The following is a 21960-nucleotide window of genomic DNA, read 5'->3' as shown; positions in this document are numbered from 1 at the left end:
TATTATGCACAGTCAGTAGAATCTGGACATCTCTGATCCATAAAATTGTGGATTTAGAGGGTGTACTATATTGAGGAAAAATCCCACCGAATATAGCAGGGCTTTGAACCAACTAAATAGGTTAGTATGCTACAAGAGACAGGGAAAAGGAAATTGGTTGAATTTGTCAAGAAATGCACGCAAAGCGCCTCGATCAAACTGAGTTCTATAGACCCAACGAAGCCCCTCTTGTTTCTTCTATCCATATTCTCCATGGAGTCCTTTCCCGCCCTTAATGGTGAAAAACAAGGTATAGGATGGCGGCCAGAGGCTGCATCTAGCGCACGCCTTGCGGGTGGTGGAACCTGAGAACGAAGCGGAAGGCCGACCTTCCTTCCAACAAAGCGCCCAGTAGGGAGGCGCGCTCGCGTCGGGGCAGCTCTGGGCACGAAAGGCAGCTCGGTCAGGCGGCTTTTCCCCTCACAGGAAAGCCGCGGGGTCACAGGCCGGGACTCCACGCTGCTCCTTACGCCCAGAAGGGGCCGGCAGACGATTGTGACACCCGCGCAAGACGCAGGAGAGGCGCGCGGGAAGCGCCGCCGCCACGGCGAGCGGCTGGACGGACCCGGGCGGGATGGAGCGCAAAGAGCAGCGGGGTGGGAGCTCGGGTGGCGGGCGGCGGACCGGCGGTGGCAGTGGCGGTGGCGGCGTGGCTGGCGGGAGCGAACCCGGGCCGTGCGAGGACGGGACGGTGGTGCAGCGCACGCAGGTGGTGCTGCTAGCCGGCGAGTCGTGGGGCTCCGACGGGGGCCAAACCGTGCTCAGCTCCTTCGCACACCACGTGCTGCCCCCGACGAGCGCCGCCGTCACCGCTGGCGGCCCGGTCGGCTCTGCTGAACCCTGCACCCCCGTTGCTACGCGGCCGTTCCCCGCGCCCAGTTCCCTGCCGTCCACGCCGTCGGGCCAGCTGATCTTCTTCCTGTGCCGGCCGTCGTCCTTGCGGGAGCGGCCCGATCGGTTGCGGGAAGTGTTGCAGGGCGTGCGGGATCAAAGCCGGAACTCCCCGGCTGCCCTGGTGGGGGTGGTCGTGCAGCCGCGGCCCGACGAAGAAAAGCAGGCTCTCTTGCAACTCGAGAAATTGCTCCGTGAGATCTTCCAGTCCGAAGGTGCCGGATCCATGGAGGTGCACACGGCCGTCTTCGCACCCGGGCGACCCGACGGTGCCCTGGAGCTCAAGCGCGTCAAGGACGGGGCATCGGGTGAGGGGTTGTGCAAAGATGGTTAGGCAAAGAGAAGGTTGTCGGGTTACCTACTACTGAGGAAAGGGCATTATGCATTTGTCTATGGAGATTCTCTGTCATCCAGGTCATGGTTGTCCGAAAGGTGCTTTTTCAAGAGGCAACTGGACTTTCTGGTTTTTCTTTGAAGAAGTTCCGCTTCTCATCCAAGAAGCTTCGCTTCTCATCCAAGAAGCTTCTTCAGCTCTGACTGAATTCCCCTCCAATCCTTCCATTCCCCACCATCCAGTCACAGCTGAAGAAGCTTCTTGGTTGAGAAGCGAAACTTCTTCAAAGAAAAATCAGAAAGCCCAGTTGCCTTTTGAAAAAGCATCTTCGGGCCTTCTGCATAGATCCAGAGGCCTTCTTCATGCCGATCATATTCCATTCACCAGGGACTTTGTAGGATTTACATCAACCCTTGCAGGAAGCTACTGCTACCAGATAATCCAGGTGCCTTCACATAACAATAATAACCAGTTCAATCAAAGGCACCCATTGAGGGTTTCCTCAGTCTTAGTCCCATGTTTTAGTCACTCTGCCACAGGAGGGTGGCTGTGTGTTAGGGAGGAAAGGAAAATAATCAGTGATTATTTTCATTATGCAATGGGGCCAGTATCCTTACCTGGTTCCCTTGTTAAACAAGTTTGGGCTCCTTGTGCTACCCTTTGCAATGTCAGGTCAGTCTATCATTGAAAGAAGATTCACCAATTCACCAGGTTCACTGTTTTCTAGAGCATTTACTAGCCAAGCAAATAGCCGACAGAGCAAACACAACAATGGGATGGAAGACCCCCTTTTTGCATGGGCATGACCACATTATAAAAGGGAAGAGCTTTCATCACGAAGACGTAGCCCACATCTTGATATTTGTGACCTGGTGGTCTTCCTTCCAACATTTCCCCCTAAGCCAGATCTATATTTCCAGAAGTAGATCCTGGCAACTGAGTATTGTGCAGATGCACAGAGATTGGAGCTTTTTGACAAAACGATGCCAAATTCACAGAGAATTTGGAAACACTTTTCTCCTCATCGACCTGTCGTAAAAATTATCCTTCAAAATCACTTACTATATGCAGCAGATTTTCCTAGTCTGGCAAACAGTACTGATCAGAGCAACTCCTGGAATTCCTTCCTGATGTGGAAATCTGGAAATTGTAGTCCAGACACACCCAGTTAATTGGGAAAGGCTGGCAATGTGAATTGAACCATTACTTGGATACAAGTGCTCAATTTATGCTTGTTTAACAACAGTTCAAAGTTACAACAGCCTCAGAAAAAGTGCTTTATAACCTGTTCTTGCAACTATTGCATTATCCCACAGTCACATGATCAGAATTCTGTGGCTGGACAAGCAACTCATATTTAACAAATAATCTTTTAAGCAAGCTTTTAAAAAAACATCCATTGGGGCAGCTCAATTCACCTAATGACTGCCACACAAATGGTTATAAAATTGGGTCCAGTCACATGATGACTCAACTTATGACCACACTAGCTTACAACTGACATTCCTGTCCCAATTGTGGTCATAAGTTGAGCACTGTCAATTTCAACCCAAATCTTGCCCATCTTTATTTTATTATCCAATTTATTGATCACCCATCTTACCAATATATATGAAATAAATGTGTCTTCTTTTCTTCTTTCCTCATCTGGCTCTGTCACCCTCTTCATTCTCTGTTGTTTCCTTTGGAATAAGTTTTACTAGAGAGCAGAGATGTGGCCTCTTGTATATCATTTGATATGATCAAGAATAAATAATTTTTCTCTTCCCTTAAAGCCAATTTAGTGCGGTTGAACAAATCAGTGATGCAATTTTTTGGAGCAATGCTGTGGTTTGGAATCGTGGCATATGGAGGCTATTACTTCTACAACTATTCTACAGCATGAAGCTTGCTTCCCTGCCAGCACATCACCCTCCCTACATGATTAAGGTGGGTATAAGATGCGGGAAAATTGTTTTTGTAAAAGCTGAACTAACTGCCTGACTTCTTTTTCCAACTTGATTAGTGGGAAGGTAAAGATGTTGCAGAAATTAATTCACTTTTTATGCAAAAATATCAAGTTTAAAGGGGGCTTAGCCAAAAATGAGGCCCTCATATTTGAAAGCAGTTTGCTTAGTGGCTGGGCAGTATATTCCATTATAACTTAAAGGTAAATTTTAAATTCATATCCTTTTCCTCCTATCTTTTTCCCTTTTTGCTATTGTATAATTTATGACAAGTTATATATGGAATTATAATGGAATTATAAGTATTTTCTGGTTGGTCATGATGAAATACAGGATTCTATTGCATTCTAAGTCAGAAGTGACAGCCTTATGGCAGCAAGGTGCCATGTTTAAAAAGGTGGTTAAGTCTAATTTATTTGATTGTTATCCCAACTTGCTACTCTGAATAGATATGGTAAGATTAGTAGAAACTCTAAAGATTGGAAGAGCCACTAAGTCCAACTTCCTAAATGCAAGAATCTAAATCAGGGGTGTCAAACCCAAGGCCAGCGGGCCGGATGTCGCCTGTGGGGTGCTTAAATCCGGCCCACGGGGCCGATCTGGAAATATGAAAGGACTGGCCTGTGGTGCCTTTGGTGGCTAAAGCAGACTGTGTGCGCCCTCCACGTCTCATTTTCACCTTCCATGGCCTCCTCCAGTACTCTGCCAGCTGAAAAACGGGCCCAAAACAGGCCCAAAACGGGATAAAAAACAGGCCCCAAACCCCAAACAGGCCCAAAGTGGACTGAAAAACAGGCCAGAACAGCCAAAAAATGGGCTGAAAATCGGGCCTAAAACAGGCTGAAAAACAGGCTGATAATGGCCAAAAAAGGGCCCAAAAATGGCCCATGTCCCCCTGCCGTCCTGTCCCCTTGCCAGCCCGCAGACAAGATCTACAATGCTGATCTGGCCCTAGCAGAAATCCAGTTTGACACCCCTGGTCTAAATTGTCCAGTCTCTGCCTGAATAGTGAAAAAAAAAGATAGCATTACTTCTCTTGATAAATGATTCCATAGTAGAGCTGCTCTTCTTAATAAATAAGATGTTTGTTTAACAGTCAACTACAATGTCCTTTCCTGTAAATTCATGAATCTATATCTTGCATTCTGGGACAACAGAGATGATGGCCTTTAGGGTGGGTGCTGACCCTCTTTCAAGTATTAGAGAAACTCTTTAATAGGCCCTTCAGTTGTCCATGGTGTGGCCCTCCTTAGAATATTTTGCATAGTTCTTGTTACCACTTCTCAAGGATACAGTGGAGCTGGAGAATTTGTAGAAGTAGGCAAGCAAGATGATCAAAGCTTGAACAATTTCTTTACGATGACAACATGGAACAGTTGAAACTGTTTAGCTTAGAGAAAAGTTGTTTGTAAGGAAAGAGTGAGGTTCATTGAGATTAAGCAAAGTAAAGAAAATGTAAACATGAATAAGGTAAGAATGACATCATCTCCCATAATACTAGAACTAGAAGTCACCCAATGAAACTGACCAGTAGAAGATTTGAAGCCAATAGGGAGGAAACATTTCTTCACCTAGGGGATAATCAACCTGTAATTTCAACAGGTGGCATATGCTGTGGTGATACCACTAGTTTGGATGACTTTGGAAGAGGGCTAGACAGGTTCCTAGTGGGCAAGTTGATCAGTGGCCTTAAGGATTGGGTCCTGCCTGCAGGCATGGTGGCACAGGCAGTCTGCTTCTGCATACTAAGTTGACAGAAGCAACAATAGGAGAGGCAGGCTGCCTTGATCTCTTGGTGGGCTTCCCAGATTCTGTAATTGCTGTGGGCACAGTATGGAGAGAAGGGCAGGCGGGCAAGCAGACTTTCAGACGGCAGGATAAATGGGTGGGGTAGCACCATATGGAGAGCTGGGCAGGTGGACCCAAAGCCATCTGGCTCCTGCAGCGAATTTCCTATATTGAGATGTCCTGCAACAACATGGCAGCTGTGAGTTGGCAGAGGGACTTGGTAGTGTCGAGGAGCTAGCAGCGCGGAGTTGTCCCATTCCATGGCACCTGCTCTAGGGAACATTCTCCCGTTGGAGATCAGAGTGGCCCCAACACTGTTAGCTTTTGGTAAGGCCCTAAAAACCTGGTTGTGTTCCCAAGCCAGGGATGCTGAATGTGCTAAGGGCTCCGTTTCCTGGATATATTGCAAACCAGCCAAGTATCTTGCTTTTATGTATGTTGAAATGAATGTTTTTACTATTTCTTTTACTGTTTTAATTGCTTTCTTGCTTTAAAAAGTTTTTTAATTTATAATTGTAATATATTTTATGAATTATAAGCTGCCCAGAGTCATTGACTGAAATGGGAGGCCATAGAGATTGAACAAATAAATTTTTTAAAAAGTTGTAAAATAAATATTTATAAAAATAAATATTTTTATTGTAACAATTGGGCACGTGTCTGTGTCAGTGAGCATACATAGTATTTCTATTTCTATTATGTATATAGAGTTTGCCTGACTACTTTTGGTCCTTCTAATAACACACATTTTTTCTAGGTCTCTTATGCATCTGGATTTACAGCTGTCACCCAAAATAAAATTTAAAAAATCAAAAGTTGTTAACCTTGTCCGTGAAGATATGTAAACTTGACATGATTGAATTACCGTAGCTAAAGATTCATCACAGCTCCCCATCTCCTCCCAAGGGGTCTGACCGTGAACTCCATCCATTTCATCGTAGATGTATGCACACATCCTGTCCCATGCTTTAACAAAAAGCTGCTACTATGTGTAGTTTCAAACCAAAAGTCCTCATACAACAGCAAATTATTCTTGATGGTGAAGAAATCTACTTGGATTGTAACAGTCTCCTAAAATATGAACCTAAGTGGACTGAATGGGCAAATAAGAGTTGTTTCAAATAAGTGTGAATAAAGTGATTGCACCGGGAAAGAGACCCCAGCTTTATTATATATAGCAGGTTACATTGAACATGCTGGCCAAACAGGAAATACATGTTAGTTCATGGCTGATAAATCATTGAAAACATAGGCAAACACTGCAAGTTTTGAAAGGTTGAAATAAAAATTCAGTTTTGAATATGAGTTCATCACAAAGTTGGACACAAGATTCTTCCTATAACTGTAGTGAGGAAGGAGGATGTTGTAGAACTGAAAAGGAATTAAAACAGTGAACCAAGATAAATGGGGCTGGAAATACTTCCGTGGTGAGCTAAGCTTTGTTTTCCAAACTAGGACCCCTCCACATGTCTTGGCTTATGGTGCCTAGAACTCCAGCCCAGATTATAAAAATATGAGAGTCATACCCTAGCACATGGAGAGTATATGTGGTTTGGAGGGTTTCATGAGCTGTTATTATCAATTCAGGAAACCAAAAGCACACCAAAAGCTCAGCCAGGATATAAAATTCTGACTACATGTAAATTACTACCACAAGATGCAGTGATAATTTTTTAATCAGTTTTTGTGATTTCAAAAAAGAACTAGAACTTCATATACGACAGGGGTGTCAAACTCAAGGCCTGTGGGCCAGAAGGACCAGCCTACGGTGCCTCTGCCAGCGAAAACAGCTCGGGAGGGCTGCATGTGGCCCTCCTGAATTCTGTTTTCAGCTGTGATGGCCTCCTGCAGCCCTCTGCCAGTGAAAACGGAGCTCTGTTTTCACTGGCAGAAGGCTGCAGGAAGCTGTCGCACATGGGTGGGATCAAATTTTTTTAACAACCAGCTCTGTGGGCATGGCTAAGTTGGTGGACATGGCTTGGTGTTCATGTTATTGGCTGGGCGTGGCCAACTCAATATCACTCACATCGAGGCATGCATCTCCTTGCCTGGCCTCATGACTGTGGGGATGCTGCAACAGTCGTAAGTGTGAAAAATGGTCTAAGTCACTTTTTAAAGTGCCATTGTAACTTTGAATGGTCACTCCTCACAAGCAAAGTACCAGCAAAGGAGTGGAAAAATAACTCCAGAGATGTCCCTGAGACAGGAAGTCTAGTCCTGCCAAGAATGTAATAAGGGTTAACTGAGAGGCAGTTTCTGTAAGCAACACCAGAATGTTTCCTTCCTGCCTTCCTTACAGGATTAGGCCAGTAATTTCTTCTAACAACCAGTTCTCTGAACTTCTTAGAATGTTGACAACCGGTTCTAGCGAATAGGTGCGAACTGGTAGAATCCCACCCCTGCTGTCGCAGCCAAAAACGGAGCCCAGGAGGGCCATGTTTGGATTGCAGGACATCAAGCTGGCTAAGCCCAAGCCAGCCACACCTACTCCCCCCCTCGAGGTCAAACACAGTCCTGATATGGCCCTCAATGAAATCGAGTTTGACACCCCTGATACAGGATAAGGCTATCGAGGGCTACTAATCATGATCGATATATCCAGAGGCAATATACTCAGTACCATTTTCTGGAGAATATAAGTGGGAGATACCATTATTCTTGACACTTGGATAGCCCCTCTGGGAATGAACTATTTTATTTATTTATTTATTTATTTGATTTGATTTGTCAATTGCTTACAAGATAATAGGTATAAGTATATACATAGTTATGAATACATGAAATGGGTACTTAAAAGAAAAATAAAAGAAACAATAGGACAGGGACAGTAGGCACATTGGTGCGCTTATGCACGCGCCCTACAGACCTCTTAGGAAAGGGGTGAGGTCAATAGTAGACAGTCTAAGGTTAAAGTTTTTGGGGTTTGGGGAAGAAACTACAGAGTCAGGTAGAGTATTCCAGACATTGACCACTCTGTTGCTGAAGTCGTATTTCCTGCAATCAAGTTTGGTGCGGTTAACCTTGAGTTTGTATCTATTGTGTGCTCTTGTGTTGTTATGGTTGAAGCTGAAGTATTCATTGACAGGTAGGACATTGCAATGTATGATTTTATCTACCATACTTAGATCAGACCGAAGACAGCGTAATTCAAGGTTTTCTAGGTCTAGAATTTCAAGGTATTCTACAACGAGTAGAGGAGTGGAGAACTCTTCTTGTGAAATATTTCTGGACTTTCTCAACTGTGCTAATATCAGATACATAATGTGGGTTCCAGACCGATGAGCTGTATTTGAGTATTGGTCTAGCAAATGTTTTGTATGCTCTAGTTAGTAGTGTGATATTACCAGAGAAAAAGCTACATAGGATTAGGTTAACAACTCATAATGCCTTTTTGGCTATGTAGTTACAGTGGGCTCTAGCACTTAGATCAGGCTTGTCCAACCCGCGGCCCATGGGCCGCATGTGGCCCAGGTCGCCTCGTAATGCGGCCCAATGCCCACCCCAACCTTCATGAAAGATCCAGCGAGGAGGAGGAGGAGAGGCAGGCGCGAGGCGGGGCGGGCGAGGCGAGCAACAGAAAAGGCGGGCAGCCGCAGCCCAAAAGTCCCGCCCCGCCACTTCCTGCTGTTGCCGCCGCCACCGCTGCTGCTTCTGCCCCCACCGCCGCTGCCGCCGCTGCTTCTGTCCCCCCCGCCGCCACTGCTGCTTCTGCCCCCCACTGCCACTGCTGCTTCTGCCCCCCCGCCGCTGCCGCCGCTGCTGCTTCTGCCCCCGTTGCCACTGCTGCCGCTGCTGCTTCTGCCCCCGCCGCCGCCACCGCCGCTGCTGCTTCTGCCCCCGCCACCGCTGCTGCATTTGCAGGAGGAGAGGTAGGGGTGAGGCGGGCGAGCTTTCTTTCCCCCTCCCCCCACCCCAAAATTTGGCCGGAAAATTAGTAAAAAATAAATAATTTGCAGGAGGAGAGGTAGGCGCGAGGCGGGCGAGCTTTTTCCCCCTCCTCCCCGCAAAATTTGGCCGGAAAATTATAAAATAAAAAATAAATAATTTTAATAAATAATTAATAATAAATAATTTTATTTTATTTTATTATTTTATTAATTTAATTTAATTTAATTTAATTAATTTCATTTCATTTAATTATTTAATTTAATTTAATTTAATTTAATTTAATTTAATTTAATTTAATTTAATTTAATTTAATTTAATTTAATTTAATTTAATTATTTAATTTAATTATGTGCGGCCCAAACCAAATTTTCATCTTCTAATGTGGCCCAGGGAAGGTGAAAGGTTGGACACCCCTGTATTAGATCATTGTAGTTGTCTGTGGTTCGGCTAGGAAATACTGGGCATGATCCATTGCTGTTTACAAATACTGAGCCGAAGAATGTGTTAAAGATGTTGGCTTTAATGGTGTCGTCGTTGCAGTCTTTACCATTAGGTCCTATCAGGGGTGGGATGGACTTTGAGTCTTTTAGTTCGTTGTTTACAAAATTGTAAAAAGCACGGGTGGAATTGGTGCATAGAAGGTTTTCTTCTTGTTTAATGTGATAATTGGTGCATTCAGTCTTTATCTGGTGGCATAAATTTTTGTATTGGCTTTTGAAATTGGCAATGTGACCAGATTTGTTTTTCTGCCAGAGTGATCTCTTTTTGGATTGAAGTTTCCTTATTGTTATGGGTAATCTGGTTTTTTTTTTGTTTTGGGAATTGTTGTTGGTACATATAGTTTGATGACTCTTTTGACTTCAAGTAAAAATATGTTGTAATGGTCTTCAAAAGTATTGCATCCAGTGAATAGAAATTGCCAATCAAGGGATGAGAGATCGTTGTCTATAAGATCATAGTTGCCTTTTTTGAAGTTATAATTGGGGATTACGTCATTGTGATGATTTTTGTGTGGGCGTATGTTGAGACAAAAGTCAATCATATTGTGGTCACTGCTGGAAAAGGGTTCTTTAGTTTGTATTCCGTAAATTAAATTCAAACTATTGCAGAAGATGAGATCGAGGCAGTTGTTTAGTCTAGTGTTGTTGGTTACTTGTTGTTCCAGTCCCAGATTTGTAACAGCATTGTAGAAGATTGCGTGTATGGGTTCAGTTGTACATTCATTTAGGGTCCAGTCAATATGAGGTAGATTGAAGTCACCAAGAAAGATAAAAGCGTGTGGGCAGGATGCTGCCCATGTTAGGAGTGTGTTTAGCTTGTTTACATGTTCGATGTCATAATCAGGTGCTCTGTAACATAATAAGAATCGAAATGTGATATTTAAGGATAGTTCACAGATGATGGTCTCAGGAAGAGCAAGCTCCTGGGTTTAGAGAATTTAGAAACAAGCTTCTAGAGAAGCTTGTTGAGGTAATTCCCCGTTAGGAGAATGAGCGCATACAGGGGGACGTATAGAGAATAGTGTTTGAATAATACACGTGAGCTTTTTATTTCATTCAGGATCCTTCCTTATGCAGAACATAGGAGAAGCTATTTAAATGCCATGGGTGCTTGAAATCAGGATACAAATAATTACCACTGGCAGAAAGGAATCAAGGCAAGATTGGAGATTTTATTCCGGGTAATTTGTCCCTACATTTGGCATCACAAGTCCGCAAGACAGTCCAAGACAACAAAAGGGCTCGTTACTGACATAGCAATAAACTCAAGAAATACCTGACTCCTCCTGATCTATAAATCTTGTATCATTTAGTAGGTGCACTGTATAATAATTACTGTACGCACACAACAGTTTTGCTTCCATGTTATGCAGTATAAGTAAGGATCACCTGACAGAATGGGATTCCAGCATCAGATTCCTTCCTGTGAGATGTTGAAAGCTCCATAGAGAATGTGAAGGTAGCAACTAGGACCAAATTAGCAGAACCTTTGTTGCTAACAACGTCTAGGAATGTTCTAGAAGGGTTGCTAAGAGGTGGCAGTTGGAAGCTATGTCCTCCAAGGGCAGCAGCTCACCGTGAACCATCAAGATGACGTACCCCATCCCAGGGGTCCTAAAGGCAGCCATGGGACATTACTTAACAGAAAGTGCCCGGACAGCACTTGAAGCCATGGAACCTGAAGAGGATGTAATAGAAGTGAGTGGGCAAGGAAAAATGCAGTTGAACTAACTCTCATTATTGCAGTGGGACGGTGTTTCTCAACCTTGGCAACTTTTATGATATGTGGATGCTTCTTAGGGGTGAGTCTGTGACAGGACCAAAGTCACCCAATTGACTTCATGCCTAAGATGGGACTAGAGCTCATGAACTTCTGATTTTTAGCCTGATGCCTTAACCACTACACCAAATTGGCTCTGTGTATAAACTTATGTAGGGCTTATTCCATTTACTAGCTTGGTTCTCCTTTTGGTAAATAGCTCAGACCAGTATTTTTTAACTTCAGAAACTTATAAGATGTATGAACTTCAATACACAGAATTCCCCAGCCAGCATACAGCCAAGAAAATGAGGAAGTTGAGCCAAATGTCTTAAAATCGCCAAGATTGAGAAACTCTGCACTAAGAAGAAAAATTAAATTTTAACATGAGTTTAATAGGAACATCTTTTGGCTGTTTCTGCTAAAGAGGACTCAAAGAAATCTCCAACACTTTAGGGTTGATGACCCCTTTTGAGTGTGTGTGTGTGTGTGTTTTGTGTGTGTAATGGGTGCTGTCACAAAATGCCTGCCACATCACTGACTTTAAGTAAAAGTGACCATTCACTTAAAGATAAGTCAGCGATGTGACCATATACAACTTCTAGTTTATAGGAATATTAATGAAGCCTGTGTGAGGAAGGAGAGGTGATCTGTTTTTTTACATTTTATTGGTAGATTATAACAATTATGATGAAGTACAATTAAAATATAGCATTGCTAATATGATAAAAATATACAAAGCGGTAAATAAATAAGTGATGTTTGAATAAACTAAAGATAAATAATAAAATATCCAAAGCTGTAGAAATTGAATAAATAAATAAAATGCCAGTATAGAACAAGCTCAATCCTTTAATACAGAGGTGTCAAACTCGCATCATCATGGCGTCGTCATGTGATGTATCACGACTTTTCCCCCCTTCGCTAAACGGGCATGGGTGTGGCCAGCGTGTGACACATCCGGCCAGAGGGCCAGGAGTTTGACACCCCTGCTATAATACATTAAATCTAGTCAGATAGACTATTATTCCATCTTCTGGTTTAATGCAGTCTACTTCTGTACAATGATACTGACCTTGTATACTTTGTTTCTAATATTGAGTGGTGTTGTATTGATGCATATTAGATTTTATGTTTATTTCTTTAATCAAAACAACTGAAAATTTTAAAAAAATAGGTGAACCTTGGTGTCTGGCAGAAGCCAAGCAAGGTCTCTGTAAATTCCCCTGAAATATTTATTCATGTAAAAGACATAAATATAGTGGAATTTACTTGGGACTAGGAATTAAAGATTCCCGCCCCCTCCAGACAAATAGGGCCTGTTCAGAAATGTGTAAAAAAAAATAATCAAAATTTATAAAGTCCCAATAGCCAAGTTAATATACGACAAGGAAAAATTGGATTCTCTCTGAGCTTGTTGGAGAAAAGCTGAATGAAATGAAAAAACAAATGCAGTAAATATACAGTTATGTTCTGAAAATATGCGGAGCCTGGAGGCTGTGGAGGCCTGGATGGGGGACAACAGGCTTCAACTGAACTCTGGTGAGATGGAGTGGCTGTGGGTATGCAGAGCTTCAGGATCCAGAGGCTTATCACCTTTAGTTCTGGAAGGGATGGCACTACCCCAGATAGACTCAGTGTGTAACTTGTGCATTCTCCTAGACTGGGGTGTCAAACTCACATCATCATGGTGTCACATGACATATCGGGACTTTTTTCCCCTTCGCTAAACCGGGCGACAGTGTGGCCAGCGCATGACACATCTGGCCCGTGGGCCGCAAGTTTGACAGTCCTGTCCTAGACTCATGACAGTCATGGATAGGAGACTCTTCACACAACTTTGTGTGGTGCGCCAATTGCACTCTTTTCTGGATTGTGAGGCTCTGTTCTTAGCCCTGGACATCTCATACTTGGATTATTGCAATGCATTCTACTGAAGAGTATATTTGGAAGGTACAATTGATCCAGAATGCATTGGTACAGACAGTTTTGAAGTATGACACATGTAACACTATTGTTACACAAACTACATGTCATATAATTGTTGAATGCTTGTGGGTTTTATTTTGATGTAAGCTGCTCAGAGTCACCTGATGGTGGCAAATAAATTCGATAAACAAACTTACACTAACCCTGGCTTGGAAGGGGAGACCAAACCAAGGCCAAAGCTTGTGTTATATTCTTGGAGATCTTAAAATACTGAAGCAAATTACTGCTGAGTTATGTAAAACAGATAATGAATAACATGATTCCTCTATGCTTTTTTTTATTTTCTAGTTGGGTCCTGGAAAACAGATGCCAGTTGTGGGACCCAACCAAATTCTGGACATGCCACTTTTCACCAAGATCCCATTTCTGCCTGGCTCCAATACCATGTTTTACAGAACACACTTGGGTGAAAAGGTGAAGAGAGACTATCTCAGTTCTGCTTTCCATAAAATATGCACACAAAATACAAAAGCATGAACAAAAATAAATTTTTATGGGGCGTGTCGTGTTGTTGTTAAAAATATATATATGAAAGTATCCTGAGAAAGAAATTCAGAAGTAAATGTGGGAAAGAACCCTTAATTCTTCTGATTCCTGGCCCTTTCCTCTCTCTTGAAGCTACATTTCTTGGTAAAAACTAGTGTGGGAATTCATTCTCTCTCCCTCTCCTTCTCCCTCACTCTCTCTCTTCAAGTTTTCCACAATAGGGCAGGAGGCTGCACAATGTGCCTATGCTGCCCCCATGAGGCAGAGGGTGGAGCTGCCCCACATGCCCCGCACCGTCTTACCTGAGATCCATGCAGCCAGGCCATCCATGCCCTGACACCTGCCTTCCCTCCATGCCTCTGTCTCCTCACTGTGAACCTCATGAACCTTGTGGCAGCCCCAAATCCAATTCAAAATGGATGGGGGTGCTGACAGCGGCAGCTTCGGCAACCCCATCCAACAGGAACCTGCGTGGCTGCTGGCCACTTCTGCTTGCTCGTGGCCACAATGGAGCAGGAAAGCCAAGAGATAGTGGGATAGAGTAAGTGGGTGGCTGCGGGAGGCTCATTTTCATGTCTCTTGGCCTGCCCATGTGGTGCAGCGGGATCACCTGTCTTTTTCCCTGCACCTCTGTCTCTGTCTGCTGCTGCGTGAAGATGAGCCTCCCATGGCTGCCTGCCTGCTTTGGCCCACCAACTCTCAGCTTTCTTGCATCCCATGCAGCGTGTCTGGATCGCATGCCTCTTCCCATGCAGCGTGTCTGGATCGCATGCCTCTTCCCCCACTTCTGTCTCTGTCAACTCACCTGTGCAGCGCAGGCTGTGGCTGCTTCTGGACACTGTCGGCCCACAAACCCTCGCCACCTCCAGTGCTGGCCATGCTCACCTTATTGATGAGGATTTAGTTTTGGGGTAGGGTTTATATTAGGAGCACACTAGAAATCAGGTTAGGTCTTATTTTTGGAGTAGGTCTTATTTTCAGGGAAACAGGATGGCTATGTTATCTATCATCTAGCTAGCTATCATCTGTCTGTCTCTGTCTATCTATCTATCTAATTAACACAGTAGCTTCTATTAAATTAACACAGATTCTTGGGGGCATTATGCTGACTCTGTAAAACTGCTTAGAGAGGGTTAAAAAGCACTGTGAAGTGGTATATAAGTCTAAATGCTATTGCTATCTATCATCTAGCATATTTCTAAACCACGCATCTCCCTCAAAGAGGGTTCTTTTATACATACTTTTTTTCACAGACTCTTTCCTAGTGAAATATTTCCTAATATTTCTTTGTATAAGACCTATGAAGTCATTGATAGATCAGGCATGGTGGGTCCCCCCCCCCGGGATTATGTGTGGTTCCCAATAGATTCTGAGGGATGCCATCTTTCTTTATTCTCATCAATCTTTTGTGTTTCTTTCAGCTCTATCAGCCATCAGCTACTTTTGATCTGAGTGACCCATACTGTAAGATCATGGCCCCCAAATACAAAAGTCTTCATGACCCCCACTTGCGTGCTTACTACAAGCGTAAAGACAATCTGCGAAGACTGAAAAAGTCTGGCCTGATCACTGACAAAAACAAAGTAAGTTTGGGTCCATTCTGTCTTCTATTAAAGTTATTAAAGCAACAAACGGTAACATGGTAGAAGAAAAATTAAAATTACTACTGTGAACTAAACAGTAGTAAATATCACAGTTGAACAGTCTTATTTCAAAGTCTATTTGTGACACCGTATTAAATACAAACTTGGAACTTGGAACTGCTACGGTATCAGTGGGTGCCTTCAATGTCTACATATTTTTGGTGGGGCGGATAGACTTTCCCTGTCAAGACTCAAAGACCTCTTTTATTCTTAGGGGTAAATTTTTAAGATATTCCACATTTTCTTTTATCTTCTAACTCTTTGAAAATTCTCAAGGGAGTCCCAAATTGGTAACTAGCTTGGTAAGCTTCTCAATACAAACTGCAATTTTCTCACTTTTTGTTATTTAGGTTGTGTGTACTCTGAAGGAATTTAATGAATACAGACAGTATTTGACCTCCCGCAAGCTGGAGTTTGAAAAGCATTACCTAAAAGAACAAGTAAGTCCTGGAATCCCTTGAAATTTCCTCCTATGCTAACAAGAATACTGTAAATGTAATTTCTTATTTTAGTATCCACTGAATATGTACTATTCAGAAAATCTAGCTGGTATGTTGCTCAGGAAGCACTGCTTGATAAGGCCCAGAGCCCATCTGATCCCACTTTCTAGATACATTGGGAACCTCATCATCTTTGATTGAATGGCAATACTCCTTTTTGACTTCTGCAGTTGTTATCTAGAAAGTAACATATTAAAGCATGCTGCCCATAATTAAAAACTTAATAAACAGCTACCAGTAGGCTTTGAAGGTCTGAGGAATGTTTGTTTTAAAATCACCCAAATTGGCTGTTTTCATCACTCATGCTAGCAGTGATTTCCACAGTTAAACAGTGCATTAGAATTTAGAATAACTTTATTGTCACTTTGAATGTACACTAATCGGCATACATTAAAATGAAATTTCATTGCATACAGCTTTCAAAGGGTCGCTACCTCCAATATACACTGTATAACCACAATAAAATAAATACATACGAAGTTATGCCTATACCCACATATATTATATGACACAGGAAACAGCATAGATGTAAACATGTACATGGTGAGAAAAACGAATCCTGTGAGTTTACCAGACGGATGGCATAGGGAACAAAGCTGTTACAGAATCTGGTAGTCCTGCTAGAAATACTTTGAAACCTCTTCCAGAGGGGAGCAACAGAAACAGACCATAAAATGGGTGTGTGGGGTCTCTGACAATGCTTTGAGCTCTAAGCACATAGCGCTTATAAGCAGTATCCTAAATAACAGGAAGTGAGCTTCCTATAATCTTCTCAGCTGTCCTTACCACTCTCTGTGTGGACTTTCTATCTAAGGCACAGCTGCCACCAAACCAAACATTGATGCAGTTTGTTAAAATGCTCTCAACTGTGCCTCTGTAAAAAGAAAGATGTGCTCTCCTTATCTGATGTAGGAAATTGTAATGAGTCAAATGTAGAGAGAAGGCATGAAACCATTTAGTCCTTTACCAATTTCTCAAAACACTTCATCATAATGGAAGTGAGTGCAGCTGGACCGTAATCATTAAGGCATGTGATGATAGTCTTTTTGGACACTGGCACAATGATTGCAGTCTTAAAACATGACAGAACCAGGGTCTGATGCAACGAGAGCTTGAAGATGTCCATGAGAACAGTAGCCAGCTGGTCAGCACACTCCTTAAGTACTCGCCAGGGGTATTATCAGGACCAGCACCTTTCCTAATATTGAGTTTCCACAGAACCTTCCAAACAGCAGTTGTATCAAACCTGAGTACTGTACCTGTTTATAAGGGAGATGAACAGCCTTCCATGCTGGAACGTTATTTGTGGCCTCAAGCCATAAAAAAAAAAAAAAAAAACATATTTAGCTTGCTTAGAGAATCTGTGTCACCTCATCCTAACCCTAACCCTAACCCTAACCCTATGGGGACTTTCCAGGGGTGGGATTCTACCAGTTCGGACCGGTTCAGGTGAATCGGATATTAAATTTGCATCTGGTTCCCCAAACCGGTATTTAAACCGACATGCTGGCCCCGCCCACCCCTCCCTTCCCCTCCCCACCCAGGAGTCTCCACACGGCCCATTTTTGATGCAGGTAAGTGCAGGGGCCATGCGGAGGCTCTGGGAGGGGGGGAAAACGGGCCTTTGGGAAGTACCGGAAGTCTGGAAATGGGCCTGTTTCCGGTTTCCGGAGGGTCTCCAGAGCCTGGGGGAGGCTGTTTTTGCCCTCCCAGAGGCCTGAGGGAAGCCTCTGGACCCTTGTGAAGGCGAAAAATGGCTCTCCTGGAAGTTCTGGTAGGCCATGCCTACCATGGCCACCCCCACCTAGCAACTGGGCAGCAGACTGTTTGCTGGGATTTTTGAATCCCACCCCTGGGACTTTCTGATTCTAATCTGAAGGCATAGCACCGTAAAGATTCTTTGGCCCTAAGCCAGGCTACTATGTGGCATTATCACAGTGTCCAGATGGGGGCAGTATATAGCACCAGCTCTTAATTCCATCACAAACTTTTTGTTTCCTACTTGATTTCCAGAAAATGCTGGAGAAACAAGTCACCAAGTTGCAAGAGACTCATGGTCTTCCAGAAGCTGTAGAAACCTCAAAATACCGAGACTGGCTGTTGAAAGAAGAAAGACCTACAATACAGGAACAAGAGAACGTAATGAGAAACAGGTGAAGAATGAAAAAGAGAGGATGGACATACAGTTCTCTTTTCTTTCACTTTGCTGGGTTCCCCGAGCAAACGTTGCCGAAGGTCATTGTGTCAATTTGCTTAATGGTAGAGCCAATCCTGGATAATTGCTTAAGATGAACTCGTGCTGGGAATCAGCATTCTGGCATTGCATCTCTTTCCAGGGGCATTATTATTATTTCTTTTTTGTGCAACACCTGACTTTAGGCAGAGAAACTGTATCATGTGTTTTGGTCTGTGTGGGAAAATCCTCACCCCTTTCCCATTTTCCAATGAGGATTAGTCAAAGGGCTGCTGTTTTGTGATACAGCCCTCAATAGGTTATCCACATTCCAATCTACTCTCTTAGGGTGGATATCTGTGGGGTCCTTGGTGCACCGATGATGTTACCTAGTTTGATAGTGATATGAAAACAACTAAGTTCAAAGAGCACCGACGACCTCACAGTCTTATTTAGCTACAGATTTTCTCTTCTGTTGGAGAGTATCTGTCAGCCCTACCAAGTGAGCCAGACCAAGAATCAGACGCCATGTAGATCTGATATTACTTTTATTAAGAGTGAATATAGTAACAAAATCTGGCAAGTATGAATCTGCTTCCCCTTTTCCTTTTGTTATATATCATGTGAATTAGGGATTGCCTGTCTGAGAGGTTTTCGTAACCCTCCATCCTCATACAGGTTTAAAGAATGTTTATCTATTCATTGCCATAGTAACTGATGCATCCTCCCTCAAGGCCATCCTCTAACTCTACCACAGGGATGTCAAACTCAAGGCCCAGGGGCTTAGATCTGGCCTGCGGGGCCACCCTGGAAACAGCAAAGGACAATCCCGTGATGTCTTTGCCAGTGAAAATGGACCTTGGAGGGCCTGTGCATGACCTAACTGGGTTCCATTTTTGGCCGAAACAGCCTCCTGCAACCCTCTGCCAGTGAAAATGGAGGCCCGGGGAGGCCGTTTGCTCCATTTTTTTCTGGCAGAGGACTGCAGGAGGCCGTTGCAGTCAAAAACGGACCCTCGAAGAGTGATGTTGAGCTGGCCATGCCCCCTGGCCATGCCCCCCCCCGGCCCACGCTGATGCGGCCTTCTATGAAATCGAGTTTGACACCCCTGCTCTACCATATCCCAGGGATACATTCCAAAATCCAAGAGAAGGGAAGGTAGTTTGAATCTCAGATGGGCATTTCTAAACTTTTAATTCTTCATATTTCTTTTCTAAAAATAAAGATATTTAGATCTAATTAACCAAGAACTGGAAAAACTTGAAGAGCTTGCTGAAGAGAACCGCCGCCTCAGTTTGGCTCAAGAGGACAAAAAAAAGCAGGGGGCTGAGAAGAGAAAGCAGCTTCTGCTTCGTAAGAAAATGGAAGAGGTAATATGTCTGGGGCAGAAGGGAATAGGAAAAGCTCATATACCAGCCGTACTGAATGTTGGATGTTTTACGGGATTGCATAAGCATTTGATGTTTATTTTTAAGCCTGCTTTCTTTATGACATCCTTATTGACTTATCCAAATTCCTTTCCAATCATTTTTTATTTTTATTGTATAAAATGCAAAAAAAGAAAAGAAAATAGGAAATTAAGGGAAGGAAAGGGAATGGGAAAAGGGAGTGTAAAATACAAGGGGAAGAGAAAAAGAAAGAAAAGTGGGAATTGACTTATTTATTTATTTATTTATTTGATTTGCCAATTGTTTACAAGATAATAAGTATAAATGTATACATAGTTGTGAATACATGAAATGGTTACATATAAGAAAAAAAAAAAAAGAATAAGAGAAACAATAGGACAGGGACGGTAGGCACGTTGGTGCGCTTATGCACGCCCCCTACAGACCTCTTAGGAAAGGGGTGAGGTCAATAGTAGACAGTCTAAGGTTAAAGTTTTTGGGGTTTGGGAAGAAACTACAGAGTCGGGTAGAGTATTCCAGACATTGACCACTCTATTGCTGAAGTCGTATTTCCTACAATCAAGTTTGGTGCGGTTTACTTTGAGTTTGTATCTATTGTGTGCTCTTGTGTTGTTATGGTTGAAGCTGAAGTATTCATTGACAGGTAGGACATTGCAATGTATGATTTTGTATACCATGCTTAAGTCAGACCGAAGACGGCGTAATTCAAGGTTTTCTAGTTCTAGAATTTCAAGTCTGGTGGCATAAGGTATTCTACAGCGTATATTCTATATACTACTACAGTATATTCTATATACTACTTCCAACTCTTCTGAGCACAGTACAAGATAAACACACTCCAACCTCAACTTTTTGCTTTTACATATTAATTTATAACTAGCCATTTCTATAACACCAAACACTATAACACTTGGTATCCAAATTCCAAGGAAATAATTCACCAATGATATAAAGAGAGAGCCATGTTTTCTTTTGGAGCAAAAATTACCTTGAAGAGATTTGTGGAACCCTAATCAGTGTTTTTAAAAGTACTATGGTATACTCTGATGCACAAAAACATTATCTACAAGAACACCCATGCTTAAATTATCGGAGAAAAGGGAATAGTAAAGCTGTTCAATACCACAGACAATACTGCTACCCTTCAAAAAGATCTTGACTATGTATCTGAATGGTCAAACAAATGGCAACTTCAAATCTCAACAAATAAATGCTCTGTCTTACATATTGGCAAAAAAAATCAGAAAATAAAATACAAGCTGAATAGTCAAGAACTTGTTGATGACCCAAGCTCTGTAAAGGACCTTGGAATACTCACCTCTAATGATCTAAGTGCTAGAGCCCACTGCAACTACATAGCCAAAAAGGCATTAAGAGTTGTTAACCTAATCCTACGTAGCTTTTTCTCTGGTAATATCACATTACTAACCAGAGCATACAAAACATTTGCTAGACCAATACTCGAATACAGTTCATCAGTCTGGAACCCTCATTACGTATCTGATATTAGCACAATTGAGAAAGTCCAGAAATATTTCACAAGGAGAGTTCTCCACTCTTCTACTCGTTGTAGAATACCTTATGCCACCAGACTTGAAATTCTAGAACTAGAAAACCTTGAATTACGCCGTCTTCGGTCTGACTTAAACATGGTATATAAAATCATACATTGCAATGTCCTACCTGTCAATGAATACTTCAGCTTCAACCATAACAACACAAGAGCACACAATAGATACAAACTCAAAGTAAACCGCACCAAACTTGATTGCAGGAAATACGACTTCAGCAACAGAGTGGTCAACGTCTGGAATACTCTACCCGACTCTGTAGTCTCTTCCCCAAACCCCAAAAACTTTAACCTTAGACTGTCTACTATTGACCTCACCCCCTTCCTAAGAGGTCTGTAGGGGCGTGCATAAAGCGCACCAACGTGCCTACCGTCCCTGTCCTATTGTTTCTCTTATTCTTTTATTTTTCTTATATGTACCCATTTCATGTATTCACAACTATGTATACGCTTATACTTATTATCTTGTAAACAATTGGCAAATCAAATAAATAAATAAATAAATAAATAAATAAATAAATAAATAAATAAATAAATAGTGGCTCTTTTAAGACTAGCCGCTTTTGTTTTTAAGTGGCTAGTCTTAAAAGAGCCACTATTCACCTTTTTCCCCAGATGATTTAAGCATGGGTGTTCTTGTAAGTAAATCTTCATTTACTTGTCCCTTGCTCCACTCATTGCCTTGGTGTGGGGCAGTGATGGTGACCCTTTCGGGCTTGGCATGTCAAAAATTTGGAAGAATGTTGGCATGTCACATGAAATGTCATGGTATGTCATTGGTTTGCCATCACTGGTGTTGGGCATTGGGAAGAATAGAGAGAACTGAGGTTTTTCTTCCTTGTGGGCATGGATTTTCCTCTATGAAAAGCCTAGTGACATTGGGGATTAACATTAGGACCACATGATTGGTTGCTTGCCAGATTGTCCATCACTTTCACTCTGGATCTGCTAACAATTTTTATTTAAATAACAAACAAACCATAATTCAGAATGTGGCTAATGATGGCCCCTCCTTGGCTTCAGGGCTTCAGTTAAGAGAGCGCTC

At 42.7% G+C, this 21960-nt stretch overlaps 2 protein-coding genes across 2 annotated transcripts in view; both read left to right on the top strand.

Annotated features, from left to right (window-relative positions):
• The first annotated feature begins 431 nt into the window (after positions 1-431).
• LOC148132708 (uncharacterized) lies at positions 432-3189 on the top strand. The gene is made up of 2 exons (XM_087959011.1): positions 432-1238; positions 3040-3189. The coding sequence occupies exons 1-2, from the start codon at positions 614-616 to the stop codon at positions 3147-3149; spliced, it is 735 nt and encodes a 244-aa protein (XP_087815137.1). The 5' UTR covers positions 432-613; the 3' UTR covers positions 3150-3189.
• A 7787-nt stretch (positions 3190-10976) lies between these two features.
• The window catches only part of FSIP2 (fibrous sheath interacting protein 2), a 62339-nt gene continuing 51355 nt past the window's right edge, over positions 10977-21960 (top strand). Inside the window, exons 1-6 of the mRNA XM_087954701.1 lie at positions 10977-11084; positions 13423-13548; positions 15042-15203; positions 15614-15703; positions 17777-17916; positions 19162-19306. Coding sequence (XP_087810827.1) covers positions 10977-11084; positions 13423-13548; positions 15042-15203; positions 15614-15703; positions 17777-17916; positions 19162-19306 — 771 coding nt within the window. The remainder of the gene's footprint in view (positions 11085-13422; positions 13549-15041; positions 15204-15613; positions 15704-17776; positions 17917-19161; positions 19307-21960) is intronic.

The sequence above is a fragment of the Notechis scutatus genome, chromosome 1, assembly GCF_049901735.1.
Source record: "Notechis scutatus isolate UNSWTSFEM ecotype Mainland chromosome 1, rNotScu1.2, whole genome shotgun sequence".
NCBI lineage: Eukaryota > Metazoa > Chordata > Lepidosauria > Squamata > Elapidae > Notechis > Notechis scutatus.
Note: the sequence above shows the minus strand (reverse complement) of the source record. Positions and strands in the feature narration are given on the sequence as shown.